At 46.0% G+C, this 24,208-nt stretch overlaps 1 protein-coding gene across 2 annotated transcripts in view; it reads right to left on the bottom strand.

Annotated features, from left to right (window-relative positions):
• Positions 1–24,208, bottom strand: part of MTCH1 (mitochondrial carrier 1) — a 1,187,755-nt gene that overhangs the window by 1,062,107 nt on the left and 101,440 nt on the right. For both annotated transcript variants that reach the window (XM_069633419.1, XM_069633420.1), the window contains exon 2: positions 4,122–4,206. In XM_069633419.1, the coding sequence (XP_069489520.1) occupies positions 4,122–4,206 (85 nt within the window). The remainder of the gene's footprint in view (positions 1–4,121; positions 4,207–24,208) is intronic.

Below are 24,208 nucleotides of genomic sequence, written 5' to 3' on the forward strand. Positions count from 1 at the left end.
GCCCTTGGTACTTTTATGGAGGCCTCACTTAATGCAGATGCCTATGTGGATTATATATTCAGGAACTCTAATTACTATCTTAGAGTCTTGAGATTGATCTGTCCTATGATAACGAAGGAAAACCTTAAGAAATTGGTGTGAGCCATTATTTTACCACGATTCGACTATTGCAACTCCCTGTTAGGGGGGAGCTAGCAAGGAATGCATTTACAAACTGCAGAAGCTTCAAAATGAAGCAGTCGCATAATCTGCAATATTGCACGCAGCGACTCAGTGACTATGGCCCATAAAGAACTTCACTGGCTGCCGGTGGCAGCCAGAATTCTCTTGAAGATATGGACAATGGGACACAAATGCCATTTTGGGACTGCTCCTCGATATCTAAAGGAGAAACTGTAGTTTTACAAACCTAGTAGGAGTTTTACGTTCAACAGAAGCCTGTACCGTCAAGGTCAACCAGTTCAAAAGAGTTTGGGAGAATGCTCGTTCCTTACCTGTCCAGGTGGCAGATGCTTGGATCGAGCTCCCTGAGTCATCAAGGAAAGAGGAAAATCACTCTATGTTCAGGAAACTCCTGAAGATTAGGGGCCTCATCACGAGTTTGCCGGTAACCCTTAAATCCGGCGGTAGCGCTATTACCGCCGGATTTAAGGGTCCGCCAAATCAGGGCTTTGGCGGATTTCTCCCCAGCTCTGAGCTGGGGGGAAATCCGCTGACAATTCGCGCTATTACCGCCACCGGGAAATCCGCCGGCGGTAAGAGCGCAAAAATTCCCCATTGAGCCCAATGGGGAATGGGGAATTCCCGAATGGGCTCCGTGGGGAATGGGCAGTACCCGTTCCGCCAAACCCGTGATCCTGCGCTATTAGCGCCCGGGGTTTGGCGATAGGGCTATTAACACTGGCGCTAATAGCGCCGGCGTTACCGCCCAACTCGTGATGAGGCCCTAGGATGTTTGCTTACATAGAGTCCAGCTCATTTGTTCTGTAATTTTTGTTTTTGTCATGTTGTCTGTCTTCTATTTATCGCATGGATTCCCGAGGGCTTTGGCGCTTTATAAACACACATAGATAGATAGAATAAAGCAGATTAGTGTTCATGAATATGAAATAAATGATGCGGCTCAGGTAAAATTAGAAAAAAGCCCCACAGCAGATTTTCCATTTGGTAACATATTTTATTCCTCTCGCATCTTACAATAGCAGACACCAGAAACCATTGGGATAAACACATTTCACCATGGACTAGAAATAGCGGGAAAATACTTTTCGCTTCAGATTCATTTATTTGGCAGCAAGAAAGAGTGCATTAGAGCTGCTAACTTTGCTGACTTTATCAGTTACCACCCAAACCAAATTGACCTGCACACTTAAAATGAAGTGTTCTTCATACACAATGTGGTTATTTGTGAATCTTCTTATTCTTGAAAAAGCTTATATGTGCAAAACACAGGCCCCATGTCGTCATACTCTTATTTATTTATCGTTTACTTTTTAGGTGCTTATACAATTAGAAATACTGTTTCAAAGCGCCCATAGGGTAAGGGAGACAGCAGGGGTGGGAATGTGTTAAACTACATTAACCACACAATAAAATAAGAGCAGTGGGGGGGAGGAAAGGACAAACCTACTATGCCTCGTGAATATTCAGAACGTGCAAGTGCAGCAAGGAAGAAGTCAGGTGGTCAGCGCTGTGGGGTCTGAGCTCATGGGTGAGCCACAGATGAAGTGCTAGGAATATCGAGTGCTACACGGCCTGGAGCCGCGTGGGGTGTAAGTGCGAGCCACCAGGGCGGAGTGTGTAAGTGCAAGTGCAGATAAACAGGAGCTGGGCCAATTGGGTGTGGGAGGTCAGGGCCCCGAGGATGCATAAGGGCCCAACACGCACAATCGCATCAACTGTGTGATTAGCAGGGGAAAGAAGGTAAGGAGGTGAGTCTTAAGGAGCTTCCGGAATTTAAGAAGATCCTGCTCAAGGCGAAGAGGGAGGGGAGGCTGTTCTATAGGAGGGAGCCAGCTGAGGAAAGCAAACACCACCAGCCCCCTGCTTAGCAAAACGCTTTACGCACAGATAGTTCGAGCGAGAGGAGCGTAGTTGTCTAGAGGGCGAGTATTATAGTAAGATAAAGTTGAAAATAGTGTGGTCCCCAGGCCGAGACGTCCTTGTGGATGATGCATAGGGATTTGAATTTAATCTGTGCAGCAACCGGGAGCCAGTGAAGACTTTTTAGTTCAGGAGAGATGCAGTGCCTGGGCTTAAGGCAAAGGACAAGTCTTGCTGCCCTATTCTGGATTATCTGGGGGGGTCGCAGAGTGGAAGGTGGTAGATTAGGGAAGAGGCTATTGCAATAGTCAAGCCTAGAGAGAACCAATGCTTGGGTCACATTGAGCCTCTGGGGGAAAGTGAGAAAAGGGAGTATTCCTTTAAGGAAGAGCTGTCAGTGGGACTTCTTGGCAAAGTCCTGAGTGTGAGGGGGGGAAGAGAGGGAGGAGTCTAAGATGACATCAAGGTTTCTGGCTTCAGAGGAGGGCGCAGTGGGAGAGCCCAAAGAGGAAGGCCAGAGTGAAAGGAAGAAGGAGGGGGCATGGGTCCCAATGGGAAGGATCTCAGTTTTACAGGTGTTGATGCCGAGATCATTGGTGGAGCACCATTACTGTATGGTAAAAAGGCAGTCAGGGATGATGGGGGGAGTAAGAGAGTCGGCAGGGAGTTTGACAAAAAGCCGAGTGTCGTCTGCGTAACACTGGAAGTTGGAAGAGGAGGAGGAGGAGATGAGGCATGCAAGCAGAGCAAGGTAGATGTTGAAGAGCCAGGGAGAGAGAATAGAACCCTAGGGGGACACCACAGGTGGAGAGGGAAATAGGAGAGAAGGTGTCCAGGATGACTTGTCCAGGATGACTTGGGAAGAGCGGACAGTGAGGAAGGATGTCAGCCAGTCCAGTGCCTGTTCCGAGATACCAAGGGTATCGTGGCGCCTTTGTATGAGGATGGAATGGTTGACTGTGTCAACGGCAGAGAAGAGATCGAGAAGGATAAGGACAGCTGGGGAGCTGGAATCCAGAGATGCGAGCAATTCTTCAGGGGTGTTCAGAAGATCAGTTTCCATGCCTCTGGATGCTCGGAATTCAGATTGATGGTCGTGGAGACCATCAACAAGTTCAATGTGCGAGTTGAGATGGGGCAATAACAGCTTCCCCAGCTGTTTCCCCAGGAAAAGGATGATGGAGATAGGGTGGTAGTTGGCAGGGGAGGTAGGATCTGATGAGGGGTTTTTCAGGAGTGGGTGCACCAGGGAGTGCTCAAGGGAGGAGGAGAAAGATCCTGTGAGGAGTGAATGATTGCAGAAATCCGTGAGAGCAGGGGCAAGAGAGCCAATGTTATCCTTGATGGTCCTGGATGAGCAGGGGGAAACCTGCTTAGAGGAGGTCTTCATGGAGCGGACAAATCTGGTAACTTCTTTCGGTGTGACAGGGATGAAGGAGAAGAAGGACGACGGAGGAGGGAGGGGGGATGAAGATGAGGGGTAGTGAGACAGGTTGTGAGGGGGAGAAGAAAGGGTGGCAAGGATGTCCTGGGTTTTGGAGGCAAAGTGTGAGGCTAGTGCATTGCAGAAGTCCTGGGAAGGAGAGAGGGAGGAGGAGACTGAGGAGGGGTTGGCTAGTTCCCTGCAGGTCTTGAAAAGTTCAGCCGTGTTATTGGATGCACCGAAAACCCGTGCCTGAATGTGGGCTCTTTTCCTGGCACAGATGGAGTGTCTGTAGTGCCTTTGGACCAGGCGTCAGGCCAGTTTGTCAGAGGATGAGCCTGAGGTTTGCTCCTTCCGTTCTGCTGCCCTGCACTTACGTTCCAGGGCCACCAGTTTGGTGTCGTACCAGGTGTTTCTTCACTAAAGCTTACCTTTTATGTGACTAAATAGATGCCATATCGTATTGTTTGATTTAATACACCTCTTTCTAGCCTGACCTAAAATGGCTGAACCTTTAGTGAGGCTTTGCAAAAATAAGATGGGGCAGCAAAAAGACTAGAAGCTGCCAAATTTAGTCATAAGAAAACCAATACGAGATTTTTGACCAAACACTGCCCATCTCAGTTATCTGTAATGTTATGAGGAGTTTACTCACCATATGTGAAAAACCCTGGCAGATACAGAACACGGTTTCCCAGAATGTTCCTTCCATATGTTGCAGGTAAAGGTTCATGCCCCACCTATAAAAGAAACACAGGAGGCTAGATACGATGCATCAATTAATCCCACAACTTACCTCAGTTAAGTGCGTGTGAGACATTGCAACAGATTAAAAAGCACAGTGTTTTGCATGGAACTAAAAGTCTTTCATGATGTTTAGTTTAGTTTGTTTATTTATAAAGCGCGTCCGAACCCTCAGGTAGCTGGGCGCATAATCATGTGCAGAGCAGAGATACATATCGTTACACAAACACCTTAATACACCAGTCAGAGCATACATTAGTCCAGGCTCTGAGTAGTTACATACAAGAATAAAGTATACAGAGAACAGGGTACAAGATAGTTACAGTGGAGAGTGGGGACCGGGTTACAGGGTGGTCCTGAATCGGATAAAGCCAGGGTGAACATTACTACATGGTGGCGAACGGTGGCTGGCCGAACGTGTCATTGAGAGATTGGATGTTTAGGCTAGTAACCATGATTTCACAATGGCTCTGAATGGCCAGAATACGGCTTCCGATCTAATTGCAAGAGGGATGTTTAGCAGGCATTAGGATAAATTGCAGAAAATATCCTGGAAAACATTTTTAGTATTGGGTTGTAAAAGACAGAAGGAAAGCCTTAAATCACCACTCTGCTCCAGTCTTCAAAAATTTTCTTGCCAGCAATTCATATAAGGCAAAGCTCATTGAGACGCTTTCAATATTTTGGCTGCAGCTCAACACGGGACACGCTTGCGGCACACACATGCATGTCCTGGGTGACTTAAGAAAGGGTATCAGACCACTGCTTTTAGACTGTGACAGTTTCTAAAAGTGCCCTGAGATTCATGCTATGTCAAGACAAGAAGCGGGCATTATGCTTTAACTTCTTCAATACCACTCTTCAGCTGTTTCAACAAAATAACAAAAAGAACACTGAAAAGGTTTCCAACTACTCATTTTCATTTTTCTTTCTTTAAAAAACTACATTTCCCTCTGACACTGTAGCCCTTGACAGTGCTTGTCCAGTTCATATGTCACTTCCTGTACACGAACTCCTCCTCTTCTTCTTTTCCTGCTCTTCAGCAAGATAAGTGTACTTTTCTTAGCACAGAGCGAGTTATCATATTTGTCTAGTATTAATAGTTGTCTGAACAGGAGTAGAACACCAGAGAGTTCAGTAAACGTACATTATTATTAGATACAGATAAGAATAATTTGTTAGAATGCCCAGAGTAGCTATGATCTAGACAAGGAGCGCATTAGCGCAGGTTTTCAGAAGGGGAAGCAGCGCGTTCAATTATAATTGGCGTGCGGTGAGAGCAACATGCAAAGGCAGCAGTAGGAGCCGAGCGCAGAAGGAGATAGCGGAGGAAGGTAAATGGGCCTGTGTCGCATTTCTGACACAATCAGCGGCCTGTTCTTTCCTTCCCAGATAGGAGTGAGTAGACCCCCTTCCTCGTGGGTGCAGGGCCTAGAGAGTGGGTGCATCATTGCGACGACTCCTAGAATTTCAAAGAACCTGTGCGTGCCGGTGATTGAGATACGAAACAGAGAATCCCCTAACGAGCCCCGGCACAGCAGTGATTTTTCTTATATCATCAGAACGCTGATGCAAACTGCAAAATAAGCCCAGCACAGCGATACGGGCGCATAGGATATCACTCATGAGAGGCTAAGAAGCCCCAGCTGCGAGAAGCCAGCCGAGCAGAGGCCATTAAGGAATAAAGGGCAAGCTCCTCACAAGAAGAATAGTGACACGCCCTAATCACTCATCAAGGAAGAAAAGGTGCTAGCCACTATACAATATAAAGAAAAGAAAAAGGAAAAAAGATTTTATATATATATATATATATATATATATATATATCTTTATCACATAATTTCGAGTCAGAACATTCAACACAAAGCAGAAGTGGGCGTGCAACTCAGCCTACACGTTCAGGTACCGGCACACAGCACCCAGTCATCGCAAGGATGTCTGCATACAAGTGGAGCGAAGAAGAGCAGGCACAAAACCTATCTTATAGCTTCAAAGAGGTGCTAGGAAGCTTGTTGGTGGAGGTCGTGGCTCAAGGGGTGAAACCCCTGCAAGATAGGCTGGCTACGCTAGAGTCCATCTTAAGCCAGGCTCCTAAAAGCACCGTTATAGAACAAAGCACGTCCACCAAGACCTCTGAAGGAGGCGTCAAGGGTGAGTACAGAGATCCGCAAGAGGAAATCCTCTGCTGACCCCCTCCCACCCCCCGGATCATAACTACTGGGCGAGTAAGGAGGTCCCAGAGGCTGCCGACGCTCGAGAAGCTGAGAAACGCTTTCCTGCAGAAATCAGCTGTGCCGAGCATCATGACCCCCTTCCCAGGGGAAGATAATATGGGAGACCCATACCTAGACTCGGAGGAAGAGTCGTTGGAGGCCACGCTATCCTCTCAGGGGGAAGAAGAGAAGCTTGAGGAAGATTGGCCAAAGCCCCACACAGCATAAAGGGCTGGGAAAGCAAAAGACTTGGAGGGTGAGGGCGAAGAAATAGCATACATGTTTGAGCCAAAAAACATCAGAAACCACAGGTCTTCGGATTGGAAACCCTCACCCAGAGTGTCGAAGAACATGACACTTTTTTTTTGTTTTTAATTTGTTTTATTGGCATTTGGTATATAGTACTAGAAAAAGAAACATTTTGTACAATACCTTAATTCCCTCCAAATGTCCCCCCTAGTCTCCCTCCCAAAACCAACCTAACCCCAACTTGGTAGGGAAAATAAATAACCTGAAAACTAGATCTGGAACCTGTCTACAGGATCTTATGTCACAGCACCCTGTGTGCTCTGGTTTAGGTCTCTAGGCCTAACGCACTATGCGGTCAATGCTTCCCTGGCAGCTCCTGTGCGATGCGGCTTGACTATTCCCTCTTTGTTGTGCTCTCAAGAGGGCTTGTCATCTGAGGAAACGAATAGTTCTTGCGTTATTGAGTTCCAGGTCATCATGTCAATTGAACTTTCTCTTTGCCCTGTTCGTAGTGCTTCTTGCCAGACTGCTGTCTCCGCGATAGTCCATCCCTTGAGGTCTTTCCACCATACTTCCACTCCTGATGCATCTGTGGCTTTCCATTTCATCGCTATTCGCCTCTTAGCTAGTGCCCAAGCTTGGCCGGTCATCCTTTCTTTTGCTTTGTTCTTCTTCGAGGAACTGTAGAGGCCCAGAAGGCAGGCTTCAATGGTCCAGGCCTGTCCTGTAAGCCCTTTTTCCTTTAGGCGCTTTTCTATTTCTTGCAAACATTTGTGTATTTTCGGACAGTACCAAAACATATGTCCTAAATTGGCATTTGCTTCTCCGTGCAGCTCTTTGGGGTGGCTCCTGCGAAGTGGGATATATTCCCAGGGGTTAGGTATGCCCCATGAAGTATGCAGAATTGTAATTGCTTCAGTCTGGCATTCCTGGATATCTTTTTTGGGTAGAGTTTTGCTTTTGTCCATTCTTTATCTGAGGTTGTTCTGTTGAATACCCTGTCCCACGTCTGCTTCCCTTTGTTTTTATCTTTGGGGAGCTCTTCCGTAAGCGTTTGGTATATTCTGGATATCATATGCCCTCCTTCAATATCATCATGAAGGAGGCCACCTACCGGGTTCTCTGCTCGTCTCATTGTTAGGACGGCCACCGTAGGAGTCTGGCATAATTTATGAATTGACCTTTATGTAGTCCGTGGGATTCGATTAGGTTGTGGAAGTTTTGTTTCACTCCTTCTGGGGCTATATCTCCAGTTTTGACAAGTCCTTTGGGTTCCCAATAGTCTCTGCTTTGCTTTAGGCATATTCTGTTGTCCCCGTTGAGAGCTACCAGCGGTATCGTGGGGGGAGTAGGATTCATCCACTTTTAGCAGTTTTTTGGTTGAAGTACATGACACTTAGGCTCAGGAATGCACTAGAGAAAGACACAAGGCAACGTATGAGGGTAGAGTGCTCCCACCCAGACCTGCCAGGCAAAGTTGCGGAAGCACCTGAATTAGACCTGAATATGTTGACATTTGTCACCAAATCAGCCAAGGACCCACACAAGAATATAGACAGGTCTTGGAAGATTTGGCAAGAGAAGGTACTTGACCTCACAGGCCCGTTGGCAAACATTATGGACCTAGCAGAGCGCGCCAGAGACACCGGAGACGAGGTAGACGCGGACGCACTAGCAAACTGGGCACAAAGAGCAGTTTACCTGCTAGGGAACGCGTACTGCACAATATCAGAAAGGACAAGAGGTCTCCTGCTGAAAATAGATGGAAAACTAGGAGATCTAGCTACTTACGAAGCAGGGGAGACAGCACAGGGCCTTCTATTTGGAGAGACCTTCGGCAAAGAGATGGGGAGGGTTTGTGGGAACCTACTCTTGAGAAAGCTCAGGCATCAATCAGAAAGATGTTTCAGAGCAGAGTTTTTGCCGGGACCAGCCACAACAGAGGTCCAGCTGCCAGTCGGTTCCACGGAGGAAGGATACCTCAGAACAACGCAGCCCACTATTTGGAGAACAGACAGCAAGACTCCTTTTTCCCCACCAGAGGACGTTTCCAAGAGGATGCCGAGGTAGAGGTCCAGGACGAGGTCAATGCCCCGCCACAGGTGAGAACCTACACTTACCCACGCTGAGGGGGAGGACACAGCAAAATTGGCAGAACTGGCGGTGCGTGTTCCAGCGATGCATGGGTACAGCAGGCAGTCAAAGGGTTGCAATTAGATTTTGTGCAGGACCTGGTACAAGAGTTTGCCCCGTACGCAATACACATGGCACAGAGAGAGAGAGCTGTACTATGAGCTAAGACAGCTTGAGCAGAAGAGGGCCATCGAACGATGTATAGCAGCCCCAAAATTTGTAAGCAATATGTTCCTAGTGCACAGAGGTGACTTGTTGAACAGAATAGACCTGAAAGACACCTATCTCACAGTACCAGTCCAAATCTAATTCAACCCCTTCCAAGCTTGACTGGGATGGGCGGTTCTAGCAGTTCAAGACAATGCCAGTCGGTCTGGCTTCGGCAACAAGGGCGTTCACCAAGCTCATGAGACCAGTAGCGGCAGCGATCAGGGAGAAGGGGATCCGTATGATCATATACCTAGGCAACATGCTATTACTGGCAGACAACAGGGAAGCTCTGATATACCAGACTTCATGGGTGAAGGAGCTCCTTGCCTCGCTAGGATTCCTAGTGAATCAAGAGATGTCAGATAGGACACCATCAAGAAGGTTAGACTTCCTGGGTTTAGTGCTGGACACCAGGAAAACCACGCTATAGTTGCCAGCCAGGAAGATCTGAGACATCAAGAAAGAAATCCGAGCATGCCTGGAGTTCCAGAGAAAATAGTAGGGCTTTTGGCCTCATCTATTCAAGCCATATTCCCAGGGCCCTTACATTAGCAAGCTCTGCAAAAACTGAAAATAAAGCACCTGCAGCAAGGGCTGAGGTATTATCAGTCGGTCCTCCTAGAACGCGAGTCCTTCACAGAGCTACAGTGGTGGTTGAAGAATATGAAAGCATGGAATGAGAGAGTCATCTTCGGGGACCGCGCCGACCTAGTTATAGAGTCGGACGCCAGCAGAGTGGGCTGGGGAGCCAGATGCGGCCCGCTCGAGACAGGAGGGAAATCAAGCGCAGAAGAGTTGCAGCTCCACATAAACTGCTTATTTGGATCTTTTGCGATCAAACCATTTACGAAAGGGAAGGTCAATTCATGGGTCCTGCTGAAGATGGACAACAGCTCAGCAGTCATATACATCCAACACATAGGAGGAATAAGGTCCAAACTCCTAGCGGAGCTGGTGAAAGACTTCAGGCATTTTTGCATGCAATCGGTGACCTCAGTCACAGCAGAATACCGGACAGGCACGCTCAAAGTAGAAGCGGAAACTCCCAGTACCTGGCCGACTCCAGCGACTGGAAGCTGGATGTAGAAGTGTTCTGGCAGCTGGAACTACTGTGGGGGCTGGTACACACACATCTGTTTGCGTCACGGCTGAACGCGCAAAAGGAGAGCTACTTCAGCTGGAGAACAGACCCATCGGCCCAGGGACAGGATGCTTTTCTGCAGAGAATAGAACTGCATTACACTTCCCCCCCCCATCATGATGCTGAGCAGTGTGTTAGCAAAGATCTGACGAGAGTGTGCAGAATCGATTGTAGTAGCCCCAATGTGGACATTTCAAGTAAGGTTTCCGACCCTGATGGGAGTTATCTGTGGATCTCCCATGGATCCTCCCGGCTGGAGAACACCTGCTCACGGACCTAGTTGGGTCGTTTCATCAGCTGAGAGTGAAGGGGACTCTCCCGCTAATGGCGTGCGGGATATCAGGAAGCGATGGACGCTGCCGGGCATTGTGAAACAGGCAGCAGAGCTCATCGTGGAGTCATGGGCTTCATGGTACGACGTGGCTTGGAACAAATGGTCGGGCTGGTCCAGATGGAGACATTTTCATCCCGTTTCTGACCCTGTAGTAGCAACCCTTAATTTCCTGTCCCACCTGTTACAGAAAGGCAAGGCCTTCAGGACCATTGGAGTCTACAGGTCGGTGATATCTGCGGGACTTCTACCAGTAGAAGGGGGCCCAGTAGGAGAGAACCCGGCATTAGTGAGACTCATAAAGGGCGCTTGATTTAGAGTGCCTCCAGAACCTAAGGAACTACAATTATGGGACGTGACGCTAGTACTGCGCCATCCTTAAAGCAATTATTAGGCAAGATAGCAATTCTGTCATGTGTAGTGTCGTATAGGAGAGTAGCAGACGTCAGGGCCCTGGAGGTGAACAGAACTTTTGGACCAGGAGGGGTGACTTTCACGTTAGCTAGGAGAACAAAGATGAAGTCCACGTCTATCTCTTATTCCTACCTACCAAGCCATCTGAAATGGCGTGTAGCCGCGTGTATCGGAGAGTACGAAGATAGAACAGCCGAGCCAAGGCCAGCTGATAGCACTCAGTTCTTGTGAGAAACCTGAAGGTGTCTCTCTAGCTAGTGCCCAGTGATCTGTCATCCAGGTGGCCAGTACACGGACATCGCTTTTGGATCCAGTTCCTAGGGGCGGACCACTCGGGGAGGATCACCTGGATGGGGGGTCCTCGGGGAGTGGGAGTGACACACAGACGGGTGAGACGCGGTATCCCCCTTTCTTCAACACATTTTCCCCATCCTACCACGTAGGACATTAAAAAACACTGCCTCCCCCTTTCCAACACAAAGACTTTCACACGACACACCAGAGAACAAACTAAGACCAGAGCTGTTTACCTAACATGTCCCAATACAAGGGTCAGGCAAAGTCAGGCAATTGATCAGAAACATACACACCAACTGACAGCCCTTTCCCTTCCCCACAGGGATAAAAGGTGGAACAAGAGAGCACAGTACGAGCAAGGCAGACTGCACAACGAGACCGCTATCCAGGACCGGCAGTTCAAGAGGAGGAGAAAGGCGGCGAATATCAAGAGGCTGACCAGGAGAGGCACAACCTTGCCCTTTCTGACAGAGACCCGCAAAACCTCTGCAGAGGGAATCGTAAGACCGAAGGCAATAGCCAAGTGTGCTGTAGCCGATGTCAATGGTACACAGAGCGTGTCGACTCTGATAAGCGGGAGCAAGGGAAACGCACGGAGATCATCACAGCCGGCGAGTCGAGGGGAGAGCCGATAAGAGCCGGTTTGTGGTGGATGAAAGACGCAAAGTGGCAAAATGAGCTAAGTTCAAAAGAGTGTTGAGGGGAGACCAGCCGCAGAGGAAACCAGCACCACATGGGTGCTAACTCGAGAGACTCTGGTCGATCCCAGTGTGGATGAAAACTAGAGAAACTAAAGTCTGTAGGTGAGCCACCAAGATAGGTCAAAGTGGTCATACAGGAGGTTAAGCAAAATCCCCATACAGTCGAAAGCCTTTGATCTATGAACGAGGGAAAGCCAGGGAAGTGAATCCTGCAAACCTTTATGAATGTGAAGTTGACAAGAGTGAACCAGGCCGAGGGATGTCCACTGGAACTGTTTAAAAAGACATTAAGATTTGTGATCGAAGGAAAAGCCGTAGTGAACACAGAGAAGGGAGGCTGAAAGTAAAGAAGGGTCAGCGCCCGGAAGAGGGGGACTCAGGGTGAAAATTCCTCACCCAAGGTGAAACCAGGAAACAAACTCATTTTTTAAAGGAACTTTTGTTTTGTTTTTGAATACAGCAGGCCTTCGAAGGCAAGAGACTTTCAAGAGAAACGAGACTCAGCTATCGATAGTCCCAATAGCTGTAATTGGAACTGTCGAAAGCTCAAGTGTGCTGTGCTCCAAGATCCCATTTAACCCAGTGTTCAAAACGTGGGGAAGGGAGATCCAAGCTATTGCATCCCGACTTATTTTTTGTGGACACTTCTTTCTTTTCTTGAAAACCATCCCACACCCTTTTAGTATTAGTTGTAAGGTTTAGCAATAGGTTTCTTAGTATAGGCCCTTTTTATTTGACACAACGCCACTAGGACTGCCATATTTTTATTTGATGGCCGACGCTTCCTCATAATCCTTATATTTAGGTTTAGATTAGGCATTTTTCCAGCCTGCATACAGTTTGATAAACACCCTTGAACTGTGATCACTTGTGTCTATCTTTACTGTTGTCACCATGAGTTCCTCGCAGAAGCCTTACCAGGCAGTAGCGACAGCCACAATTGCCAGATGGTGTGTGAGAGATTATGCAGTTAGCAGGTACCAATTTGAGAAAATGTGGGACACACTCGATAAGAGAAGCTATGGCACTACAAGCGGGAGTGACACTAAAAGATATTATGCAAGCGCCAGATTGGGCTAGCGATAGTGCGTTTAAGACCTTATACTTTACCTTAAGCCGAATCAAGTAATGGCGACAACAGTTATGGGACGCTTTGAACAAGCATAATGCTCGCCTCCTGTCTTGACATAGAATGAAGATTACTCCTGCATACTCCGCACGGAGTCTTGATTTTATTAAAGCGAAGGAGTCGAGCATTAATTTCCCGCCCAGGAAATGTACTGTATAAATCATAAAATGAGAATGTTAATTATGATGTGACAAACAGTACATTGACTCCACCCTAACGATGTTGCCTTGTATGCTCCACAGAAGATGATCAGAAGCCTAACTGAGCGACAGGGAAGGAATGTCAACAAAAATCAGAGTGAGTGATAAGTCACAGCAGGCATGTAGCGGAACCAAGGCAGTTAGAAGCCCGAAGTTTGTTGGAACTTTCGTTTAGTTAAAAGATACAGCGTTGGATCAGTTCAGAGAATCCAAAGAAGTTAGTGCACAGGAAGTGACAGATGAACTGGGCAAGCACTGTCAAGGACTACAGTGACAGAAGGAAATGTAGTTTTTAAAAGAAAAAAGAAAATGAGCAGTTGGAAACATTTTCAGCGTTTATTCTGTTTTGTTGAAACTGCTGAAGAGTGGTATTAAAGAAGTTGAAGCATAACGCTCGCCACCTTGTCTTTAATAGAATCAAGACTCCCTGAGCAGTATGCAGGGGTAATCTTCATTGAGGTTACAAGGGTCTCTCTGGGCACCATTATGGAAGGGGGAGTATCCTGACCTTCCCAATTAAAACACCATAATAGGTGGGTTACAGGGCAGCTTCATGGGGAGAACCTGCAAAAGATGGGTGCCATCACATCGGAGCACAGTTCAAGCAATGCTCCATATGGGTGGGAAAGTGGGCAACTACACATAGTGTGTCTTAAGTCAGATTATGCATATTCAGTAGTGAGGGAGGAATTAATGTGATGGCATAAGTTACTGAAAAAGAGAGGAGGTTTTGATGTGTTAGCAACCGATAGGCTGTGGTCGAGATGGAAGCCAGAGTTTCTGGTTGTGGCAAGGATGGTGTGAAGAAAGGAGAGAGAGGTGAATGAGTGGAATTAAACTATGTGGACAGTGAATACATGGTGAGCTAGGGAAGAGTTGCTGGTCAAGAACAATATCATGGCAGGGAACTAATACGATCAATGAAGATTTTTGAGAAATAGTAAAAGCGCTGTTATTCTGCAGCCCATTAAGCGGGACTCCCCATTAACTGGCATCTACATTGCTGGCTGATAATGTTTCAGAGTCAAATGACAGAGCAAACAGGCCAGGGAGATTGGTAATCCGGCCTGTTGGATTTGTTATGCGTATAGGATAACTGACATTTGGTTGGATTATCTCTTACCATTAGGTTCCCAATGGTGCCCAATTATGGTGATTTTACTGTATTTTTATACACAACAATGCGTGGGGGACAGGGCATGAGGTTTTCTGGTTGGAGAATTCCACAAATGACTTGGAAATTGTATTTGGATCATTAAGCAGCATTGCAGATTCTTTAAGTAAATTAGGCTTCCTTATATCCAATTATTTAGCAGTCTCAGCTGGGAGAGGCTGCCGATATTGGTAGTGGAAAAATTAATATTGCAACATTTATTTTTATTCAAGGTAGAAATGTTTCACGCTTGTATTCACATCTCAAGCAAATAATGTAATGATACCAGTAAATTGATAACAGCAAACTAGCAAACATTATAACCCCATTTGGAAGTTTAATTTTCTGCCGCTTTAGCTTGCAGTAAGGCCCAAGGTTCCGATGGCTTAACTGTTTAATTCTAAAAAAGAATACACAGACCTACTTACCCTGCATCTAGGTATAACATAGGAGAGCGGAATACAGGTACACGTTCCAACTCAGTTCAAGATGCAATACTTGTTGTGCTCCTCAAGCCCAATAAAGCTCCCCAACAGTGCTCATGGTATTGAACCTGATTGGTTATTCTTTTAGGAGCCGGGGATGGAGATTATATTTTTTAGACTGGCTCCAGGATTCGTTAATTACGGAACAATCACCATTACTTGCAATGAAGGTTTGCGAGGAGTTACAACGGTTTGAGGTGTGAAACCCCAATTTGGAAATGATTGTGTCTTGTTCTGGGACATTATGCACTTCCTCTGTGCAGCCAGAGACTCTGAGGCACTGTGAGTGTCTCAGGGTAATGTACTTACTTGTCCCACCTGCCTCTCGCTGACAGGTAAGCAGGAGTTATTTTACTTTATTGAATTGAGAATGCCGCAAGTTCACAGAATTCACTGTTGCTTATCAAGTTCAGCAACAGCTCCAATTCCTGGGTAACAGTCCTTTCTTTGGAAGAACTCCTGGGAACAGTAGTCCTCATTATTCCTGCTAGGTATTACTGAACTATGTAACGTATACCATCAATAGGGATTTCTTGTGAGCTGTAATCTTCACAGTCATGCTCCCCAAGTGTGGCTGTGAGGGGTCAGAAATGAAAGCCAGGCACAAGGTTGTCATGCTCTGGTTCTAAACTTTTATTCAACTTAAATGGGTTGGGAAAATACCTCTCTGACCCCATTCTAAAGAGGAGTTTCCCTACCTAATAACCAAAAGCTAAGGATCCGACTTTGTCAGAATGTGATAAATCAAAAGCTGACTTTCTGTCCAAACAATCTACCCTGACCCTTACACTTAAACAAAATAATAAAGTGACGAGGGAAATATTTATAACCTGTTAGTTGCAAAACGTGTTCTTAAAGAAAAGTAGAATAGCTGCAACATAAATGTTCTTCAAAAATGGAAAAGACCTTAATTCCAGAGGGGGATTCCCTTCCCCTGGATTCTTCGTTGGTGTCACTGGCTCAAACATTTCCTTTGTGTCTTTCTTGGCCCACAACAATCCTGTTAGACAAACCCTGTTCAATATTGTACGTTTTTCTTTAACAAAATGTTTCTGCTTGTAACACAAGTTCCTCCTTGTTTAACAAACACTTGTTCTGCCTGGCACTCCTTGTAGAATGTCAATTTATCTGGTATACTCTCCCGCCAGGACTTCTTTTGTGTTCACAACTAGCTGGTGTATGCTTGCCATGACTCCTCTTATATTCACAACTGCCTGGCATATGCTTGCCAGGACTTCTCTTGTCTTATAGTTTCTTCTTTTCTTCAAGTAGCATCATATACCTTTCTTGTTGGCGTGGTATATGTGCTTGACATTTTGCTTTCTGTAATTTCCCAATGTTCAAAATCTTATGCTCTCTCATTCAAAAACAACCTTCTTGTCATTTCACTTTCTGCAACTTTACAACGTTCTATTTCTCTTTTGCACAGTCGCTGAAACGCCACAGAGTGACCACTCTGCTCTGGCAGACTCATTGGTTCTCTGTAGTGTGTTTGGGCTTGCTCACGCTTATGCAGTGTACATGCTCCACCTACTTCCCACTCTGGGTGGCTCCGAAGTCTCTCCAGGATTTCTTGCGGCTCTGGTCCTGCACGATGGCTTCACCGGTAGGAACAATACTGCTTCTCTTGGCTGCTGGACACCCAGGGACCCTTGCAGTTCCTCAGGTCTCCTTGCTTGCACCACGTTTCTTCCCTTCTCTGAAGGTGAGCTCCCTCACTCCACCAGACCGGCTTGTGCTTCCAGCTTCTGCACGCCGACTTGTGCCTCCAGCTTCGCACATAATCGGTTCATGCCGCCAGCCTCTGTCCGCCTTCACTGAAGCAATCACATCTTCTCCTGAGCTGCTGCTTACTGTTCGGTCACATTTTTAAAGGTCCCATACAGAGGGGTCTTCGGCCAACAACTACCATGCTTAATACACCTGCTGCTCTGTATCAAATCCTTCATCCTCCTCGTATCAGTACTTAGGTAGCTGTGGGATTTGAAGTCCACTGCTGGTTTTTGATGCCAGTCTCTTGGAAAGTCTTTCTTAAGGTTGCCACTTGAAGGTTCAGTTCTATAGGAACTGAAATTAGAACTGAAACAGGTTTTCTTAGATTTCTTGGAGCTTTTAGACAAGGTATTCTTATGGCTGTACTTTTTAGACCAAGAAAGAGAGGTTGATTTGTAAGGTGCTGTAAAACATTATTTTACTTTCCCTGAAGAGGGGGAACAGATCAGATACATGACAATAGCCCATTAGGGTATTTGGTAATTGGGGGGGCCTTCCTCATGTGAAAATGGTGGATACCATCTCTCATGCAATGAAGTCATGACATCCCCCCGGCCCCGGTAGTTGTCTCCTCCCATGTAATCCTCCCTCGAATAGCCGCCCCCCAGGGTCAGGATCAGGTAGCGGCTGTCGTCCCCTGGCTACATGGGAGGAGGTCACCAACAGGGAATTTGTGAGGACTCAATTGGAGTCATCACAGGCTCGCAGGGAAATATTAATGTGTCTGTGGGGGGATAGTGAGTTGGCAAGATACCTCCTCAATCACTGTCTAGGACTCATTTGAGGTAGCAGCCAGACACGCCAAGTTCCTGGTGGCATGCTTGCCGAAACATAAGAGAATATGGCGTTCTGACAACACACCATGATATCCACCCAACATTTCACTATTGGAAATTTGTGGATGCGATTTAAAAATTTAAAAGAGGTTTTACAAAATTGCTGCTAGCTCAACGCATCACTACTATAAGAGACTTCTTGGTTGATGGGCCCTTTAACTGTGTGGACACTCAGAGGGAGAGGCTGTGGACTTATTCACCATTATACTTCAGCTCCATATTACACTGAAAAGATGACAAATTCCAGGAGGACCGAATGCCACCTCACAATTGCAATACATCTCATCCCCAAGCAACAACTTACTCTTGGTTTCCAATTTGTACAATATAGTCTAGGCCAACTGAATGATTCCTTCTAGTGCAGATAATGTTAAATGGGAAAAGTGTCTGGGACAACTGATGTCTAAACAAGACTAGCATTTAACCTGCTGTCAAATATCAGGGTTGTGGCTCGCAATGGGTAGTCCAGCAAAGACCCCCCCCCTCAGATATCATCTATTCCTCTATTGAATATGACACTATTCACCTCCCCTCCAATTTTACTGACTGTTCTGGATCTCTATCAAAGCCTGGTCCTCAATTCATATTTCCCTGGCCTGAAACTCTCCTTACGTCACTTCCCATTAACACTCCTGTTGTCATGCTGGGGAACCTTAACCATCCCAAACCCTCCGGTGGTACTGCCTTGAACTTAAATCCCTCCTATCGGACCACTCCCTCGACAACCAACCTGCAAACTCGGGATCTATTGATTTCTCTACTTTGCACTCCTTCTCTAATCTTTCCATTGACCCCTCTCTCATTGATAACTCTACTGCTCATATTAACATCTCTGTCCCTGCACCCTCTACTACTTCTCTCCCCTCTCTACAATGACTAAGAGAAAATTCATACAGAAATCTCTTGTCCCTTACCTTGACAATGTGGGGACCTCTCCATCTCCCTCCACTATTCACGCCTTTTCCATGTACTAGGTTTTGTTCTGGCGTTCACAGAGAACGTATGAATTCCTTAGATCAACTCTATCCTGCAAGCACATGTACACCTTCCAGTCCAAGTACTCAGCGCTAGGTCACACCTCTGAGATTCAGACCCTCAAAACAAACATGCATCATGACCTACAACACTGTCATAGATCACAGACCCCCCCAGCTTTAAAAAATGCACTTGATGCCCTCACCCATGCACTGAACTCTGCCAAATTCACATACCTAATCTCTTTCCTTTGCAATCATCCCCCACTTTAATCTGCCCTCCAACCTTTCCTCACACCCAAGTCAGTAGTCATTACCTCCTCCCTCTCACTTTACTCACTGCTTTTCCTATGAAATTCTTGACACTCTCACAAGCCACCCTCTCTCGCCCCACCCCTTCAGCTCTCAATTACTTCTCTGCAAACTTATTAGCACAGATTCCTTGCAGCGCAAACCAATCTGGCTCTCTCATCGACCCATTTGCTCCTCAAACACTTAATCCCAATGATCTGCCCTTATCACGCTGAGCTCTTGAACCCATCTCCTCTAGACTCTTCCTTCTCTCCTTCAAATCTGCAAATGTCCTACCCCTTTTGAAGAAACCTTCTGGTGACACAAACATCCGTTCAAACTCTTGCCCAGTTTACCCCCTTTTCCACTATTCAAATGTCCTGGAGCGTTTGGATCTCCACACTAAATACCAAGAGATCCACTTCAATCTGGCTTCCGCAGTAAATTCTCCACCGAGATTGCACTCATGCATGTCTCCAACTTTCAGTACTCATCCTTGGACCCCTCTGCAGTTTTTGAAACATTAGACTACTCCTCTCTCCTTCTCAATCTCCAGGTCCTTGATTTTGCAAATCTGCTCTCCCCTGGATACCCTCCTACTTAAGGTCTCGTTTTTAAAATCTCCTAAAACTTGGAAACTTCTAACATCACCTTCTCCTTATTATCAACTCCACAAGAATCAGTCCTTGGACCTATGCTCTAAGCTTCTGCCCGCTTCTATGTTCTTTTGCCACCATTTATCTTTTCGATTTAAGGATTTTTTTTTCGATTTAATTTTCTATGAAAAAATTACATTGAAACAAACTCGACATTTAAAAAATATATATTTGCCCCCCTCCCCCAAGCCTGCTTCCCTATTGTTTTATCCCTATCCCAAACACTCCAACCTCTTATATCCCCTTACCACCCACCCTTATTTTTCTAGAAGTTTTTTCGATGGAATTTTTTAGTTAAATGTTTCAGCGGAAAAAAACTGGTGGCAAAAACAACTCTATACCCCTCTGCCCTAGAAATACCTCATCTCCTTCCTTTGGCTTTCACCATCAAATCTTTGCTGACAACACTCAAATATTGTTCTCCTTTCCCTTCTTCACCTTTGTCATCTTGGTACATATTACCAACTGTCTCACTGTGATCCGTCACTGCTTAGCTCCCATGCACAACTCTACAAGAATGAAGTAATCTCTAACCCAATTTCCAATGCCATCCCTACTTTCCTTCTCCCATCTCCTTCCCACCTGACCTACCTGCTCCTTCATCCAAGGCTTGCAACATTTGGGTTTCTTTTGATAGCAACCTCTGACTGCAACAATTAATCACTGCTGCACTTATCAATATTCTCAACATTCAAAAAATGTGGCACTCACTACTCTACAAAAACTCATCACCACCATCATGTGCCACAATCAAAAATGCGTCACTGTGCATCGCTTAAACGTCACTTACTTGCTAAAGAGGGAGCTCCTCCTGCTTCATGCCCCATCTTCCCTACCTGACCATAAACTCCCTCCAGTGACTCATATTAATGTAAATTTGTACAGAACTCCATATTTTCATGTGCTTGACCCTTAGACTAGACTAATGTCATCTTTGTAAGTCACTGGTTTCCTATACTTGTGTTGTTTGTTTTGTCTCAAGTATAGGTCCCACTTTGTTCTCACTTGCAACTGGCTCACCACTTGTTCTCATCTTTGTGCTATTATATAGGTACTCTTCTGTTAAACTTCTCCACCATCTGTAAATGTTTTATTGTAAGTCATTTCTGAATGAAATTCTGTTTATTTGCAATGGGGATGTCAAACACATACAAAAATAAGGAAAGTGAGAACAATCCACAAATGCACAGTTGTCACTCTGCCACTTTGGCAGGTCTTTACCAATAGTGAAAGAAGACTGCGTGAAACAAAAATGCTTCTGTTTTCTTTAGTCCAATCAAACAGCCCGGATTACCAGAGACCTACATATAGACTTGTTTGGGGTTCTCGAATAGGTTTCATTGTACAATAAATTCTGAAAGGATAATGATAATTTATTTTAAAACTTTATGCAAGAAAATTGGTTAAACCCATGGACCTGGTGACTAAAAGTGTGCTCAAGTAGCCAACATGGTCCTAGAGAGGTTTCATCTGAAACATCTGCAACTCCTCCCCTCATCTTGTGTTTGCTCAGTTCTTAACTCTACTCTTCTGCATACTGTGATGGGTCAAAAGTAAGACTCAGACACAATGGTAGCATGATCTTTCGGCAGACATTTCTATTGATCAAGAAACAGTTGGAAAAAGGCCTCTCTGTCGATAAAACCAACAGGGGTTTCCCTGCCTCTAGGAAAACTAATGAAACTGTCAGAAGTCCAAATTATAAAGTCTGTCCCTATTGTGTCCCAAAAAGCCTACTTCTGTCCCTAACGCAAAGAACATAAACCAACTGTGCAAGGATGATCTCTTCCTAAAATAACAGTGTTCCTTCTGATTCCAAACAACAGAAAAGTTCCCAGTCTCTTGGGTAAAAAGGGGCACAAATAAAAATAAAAATTCAAAACTGAAGGATTCCACCGATTAGGGTTGTGGCCCTTTCCCCGAGGATTCTTCTGGTAATAATCCTCTCTTTATAAGGTCACAAAGGCCAGTACTTGCATCTACAAATGACAATAGGCAGTTCACAAGAATATCTTCCTTATGATTCTCCAATTAATTCCGGTACCTTGGCACATTCCCTTCACAAAATATAGGATTTTTTGTACTGTGCTTTTTTGCTTGATTTGAGTGCAGGTCCCAGACTAACAACACTCAGCTCGACTTGGTATACTCTGCTGCCAAGCCTTCGTCCTCTCATGGACTGTCGTGCTATGGGTGCGAGTCGCAAACTCATAATGTTCACAGTTACTTGGTTTAATCTCCTGCCAAGCAAAAACTTCCAATATAAGATATTTCTCTTCGAGTGCGGGTCCCAGACTTGCATTGTTCAGTTTGGTTTCAAAATCTCATATGGGTGCAAGTCCCAGACTTGCAAAGTTCACATTGGCTTTTCTTTTTTAATATATTTAAAGTGTGTGTCTTTGACTCTCAGGGTCCCAGAGCCCCTTTCTGTGGCCTCCCCATTCACCCGTTCCTTCCCCCGGACCTCCTGTACCACTCGGTTAAACCACGTACCTGTTTGCGTCTCACTGAAAGGTACCAGCGTTTCCCGAGCAGCGAAAGCTTCTCCGGGGGCTACAGTCACATTCAGGGGTTCATCGCAGCCAGCAGAGACTTCCCGGATGTCTGCTGCTTCCAAGCATTGCGTCTGCTCCGCTGAGTGCTTTGCAGAGGTCAGGAGGCCTGGCGGATCACGGCGGCAGTGACGCAAGCAGTCCTGGTTCCTCGCTCGCGTTCTCCTCTTCCTCAGCTTCCCTACAGCTAGCTCCCATCCTGCAGACCGCAACTCGGCTTGCCAGTTTCGTCCTTGGAGGATCGTCTCTCCTCTGCATCACAGCTGTCTCATATTTAAACTCCTGCGTTGGGAAAGTGAGTTTCTGAGGGTGAAACAGGTTCCTTGGGAATCTAAAATGCTCAATCTGCTTTACAACAATGATCCTTGGGATTCTGATCATCTTCATCTCAATCTTTGAAAAGCTAGAATGTTCAATCTGTTTCCCCATAGTGATCCTTGGACTCTGGTCCATCTTCTCAGTGTACATCAAAGAGTCAGATCTAAGCAGTTTTGCCTTTTCTAGGATGTGAAATTTGTCAGGTGTATTAGGCTGAAAGACCAGAGTATAACAAATGTTGTCTTTGTCAAAAGGAAGGAGGGGAGAATAAAACATTGGAGAGGGGTTATGGGGTACTACTGCAGGGCATACCGCATTCTCTGAATGTAGTCCCTAATCCCATAAGGGGGTTCCTCCACGATGTGATCCTGCTCGGTGCACCACCCCCAGGGGGACTATTGTACTGAGGATGCACCGCACTGGCCCCATGGGAAAGGTCTCCCCCTAGGGGAGAAGGGATGACATCCTCAGATTCATTACAATACTTACGCAGGCTTCAAAATCTGCACTCAGCATTGGCTAGTGATAATGGACTCTTGACAAGTGAGAAATGGTGTGCTGAGTGTATGTGGATAACTGAAGGGGCAAGTGGCTTTAGAAGTGGCTAGTAGTTTGCAACTTGAGAGTGTAACCCCAGTGCAGTGTATAGAAACCGAACCATCACACAGGCTGCCTTAGTTGTTACTCCTGCTTTGCCAAACCCACTTAGTCCTCAGGCCTCCCTCTTTTTGTGCAGCTGCCCTTTAATCTTCTGCATTTTCCCCATTATCTCAGGTCTCCTTATTACAGTCAGCACTACTCTCCCAAGGCTGCTAAGTCTCAGACTCCTCCCCTTCTCTCCAGTCCTCTTAGACTGACTCTTCCACTGCTCTGTAGGCCATTTAATCTTTAGTCTTCTCCCGAATGTTCCCTTAATTTTATGACACTGGAAAATTCAAACGCACATGAATTGTATCCAAGCGTAGTCATCAGATTTCCTGACACCCCCTCTTCCTCTGCTTAGTATTTATGCTACTACTACTACTACTACACTGCCCAGGAACCCTTATTGTTCAAACACACACTATTTTACTGGTCTCAATTCCAATTCTGCCAAATTGGGTCCCTTTCATGCATGACACCTTGAGCCAAACCTGGCTTTTCCCTTTGCTTGCTGGGATATTTAGCTTGACGGAGTGAGTGTTCTGATTGGTTTTGCAACATTCTTTCTGGCAGCGTTTCACAGCATTCTGCAGTCTTTCTACTGCTTCCATCTTCCAAGGGAGTCACCCGCCTTCAAAACCTCCAGGTACAGCGGAGCATGAAGGAGTAAGGCCAAGTGTTTTCTGTTCTCGTGGGATAGTGATCCTTCAAGAAAGTGTGCAGCCGCTGTTTGGACAGCACACGGAATGGAGGACCCACAAGGATCTGCAATCACAGGAAATCTACAAGCACAATGTCGACACAGCTGTAAGTAGCAAGCTTGCATTGGTCGTTTTGTTTTTCCCCAGTGGATTTAGATGAATACTTTATATATACACAAGTCTAACGTTCACCACAGAAGGTGTACTCAGACTGAAGCGTATTGATCCCTGTTACGTTTGTCTTGCTGAGTTCTCGGTGGGAGTGGTCCGTGGAACCAATCGACTTTTGTAGTCTGTCCCCTGTGTTACTTGCTGAAAAGAGAGTGACTTGTATTAGTTAGGAGCCTACATCGAACTGGTGTGTTGTGGCTTGCTCACTTCAACGCTTCTTTGGGAGATTAGTGTGAAGGTTAGAGTTTATGGCGGCTTAACTACACAGTAAGAGGGGGGCCTGGCCAGCAGCGATGTGAGCAGGACGTGTCTGTTCTGAGCTCCCATGAAGATCCGACATGGAGTGGCTTCGTGAACACTCAAAAAGCCAGAATAGGCAGTTAGAATACATCCCGGGGGGCGAGAACAGAACATCGGGAGTCGGGCAG

The sequence above is a fragment of the Ambystoma mexicanum genome, chromosome 13 (genome assembly GCF_040938575.1).
Source record: "Ambystoma mexicanum isolate Mex_15411 chromosome 13, UKY_AmexF1_1, whole genome shotgun sequence".
Lineage (NCBI taxonomy): Eukaryota > Metazoa > Chordata > Amphibia > Caudata > Ambystomatidae > Ambystoma > Ambystoma mexicanum.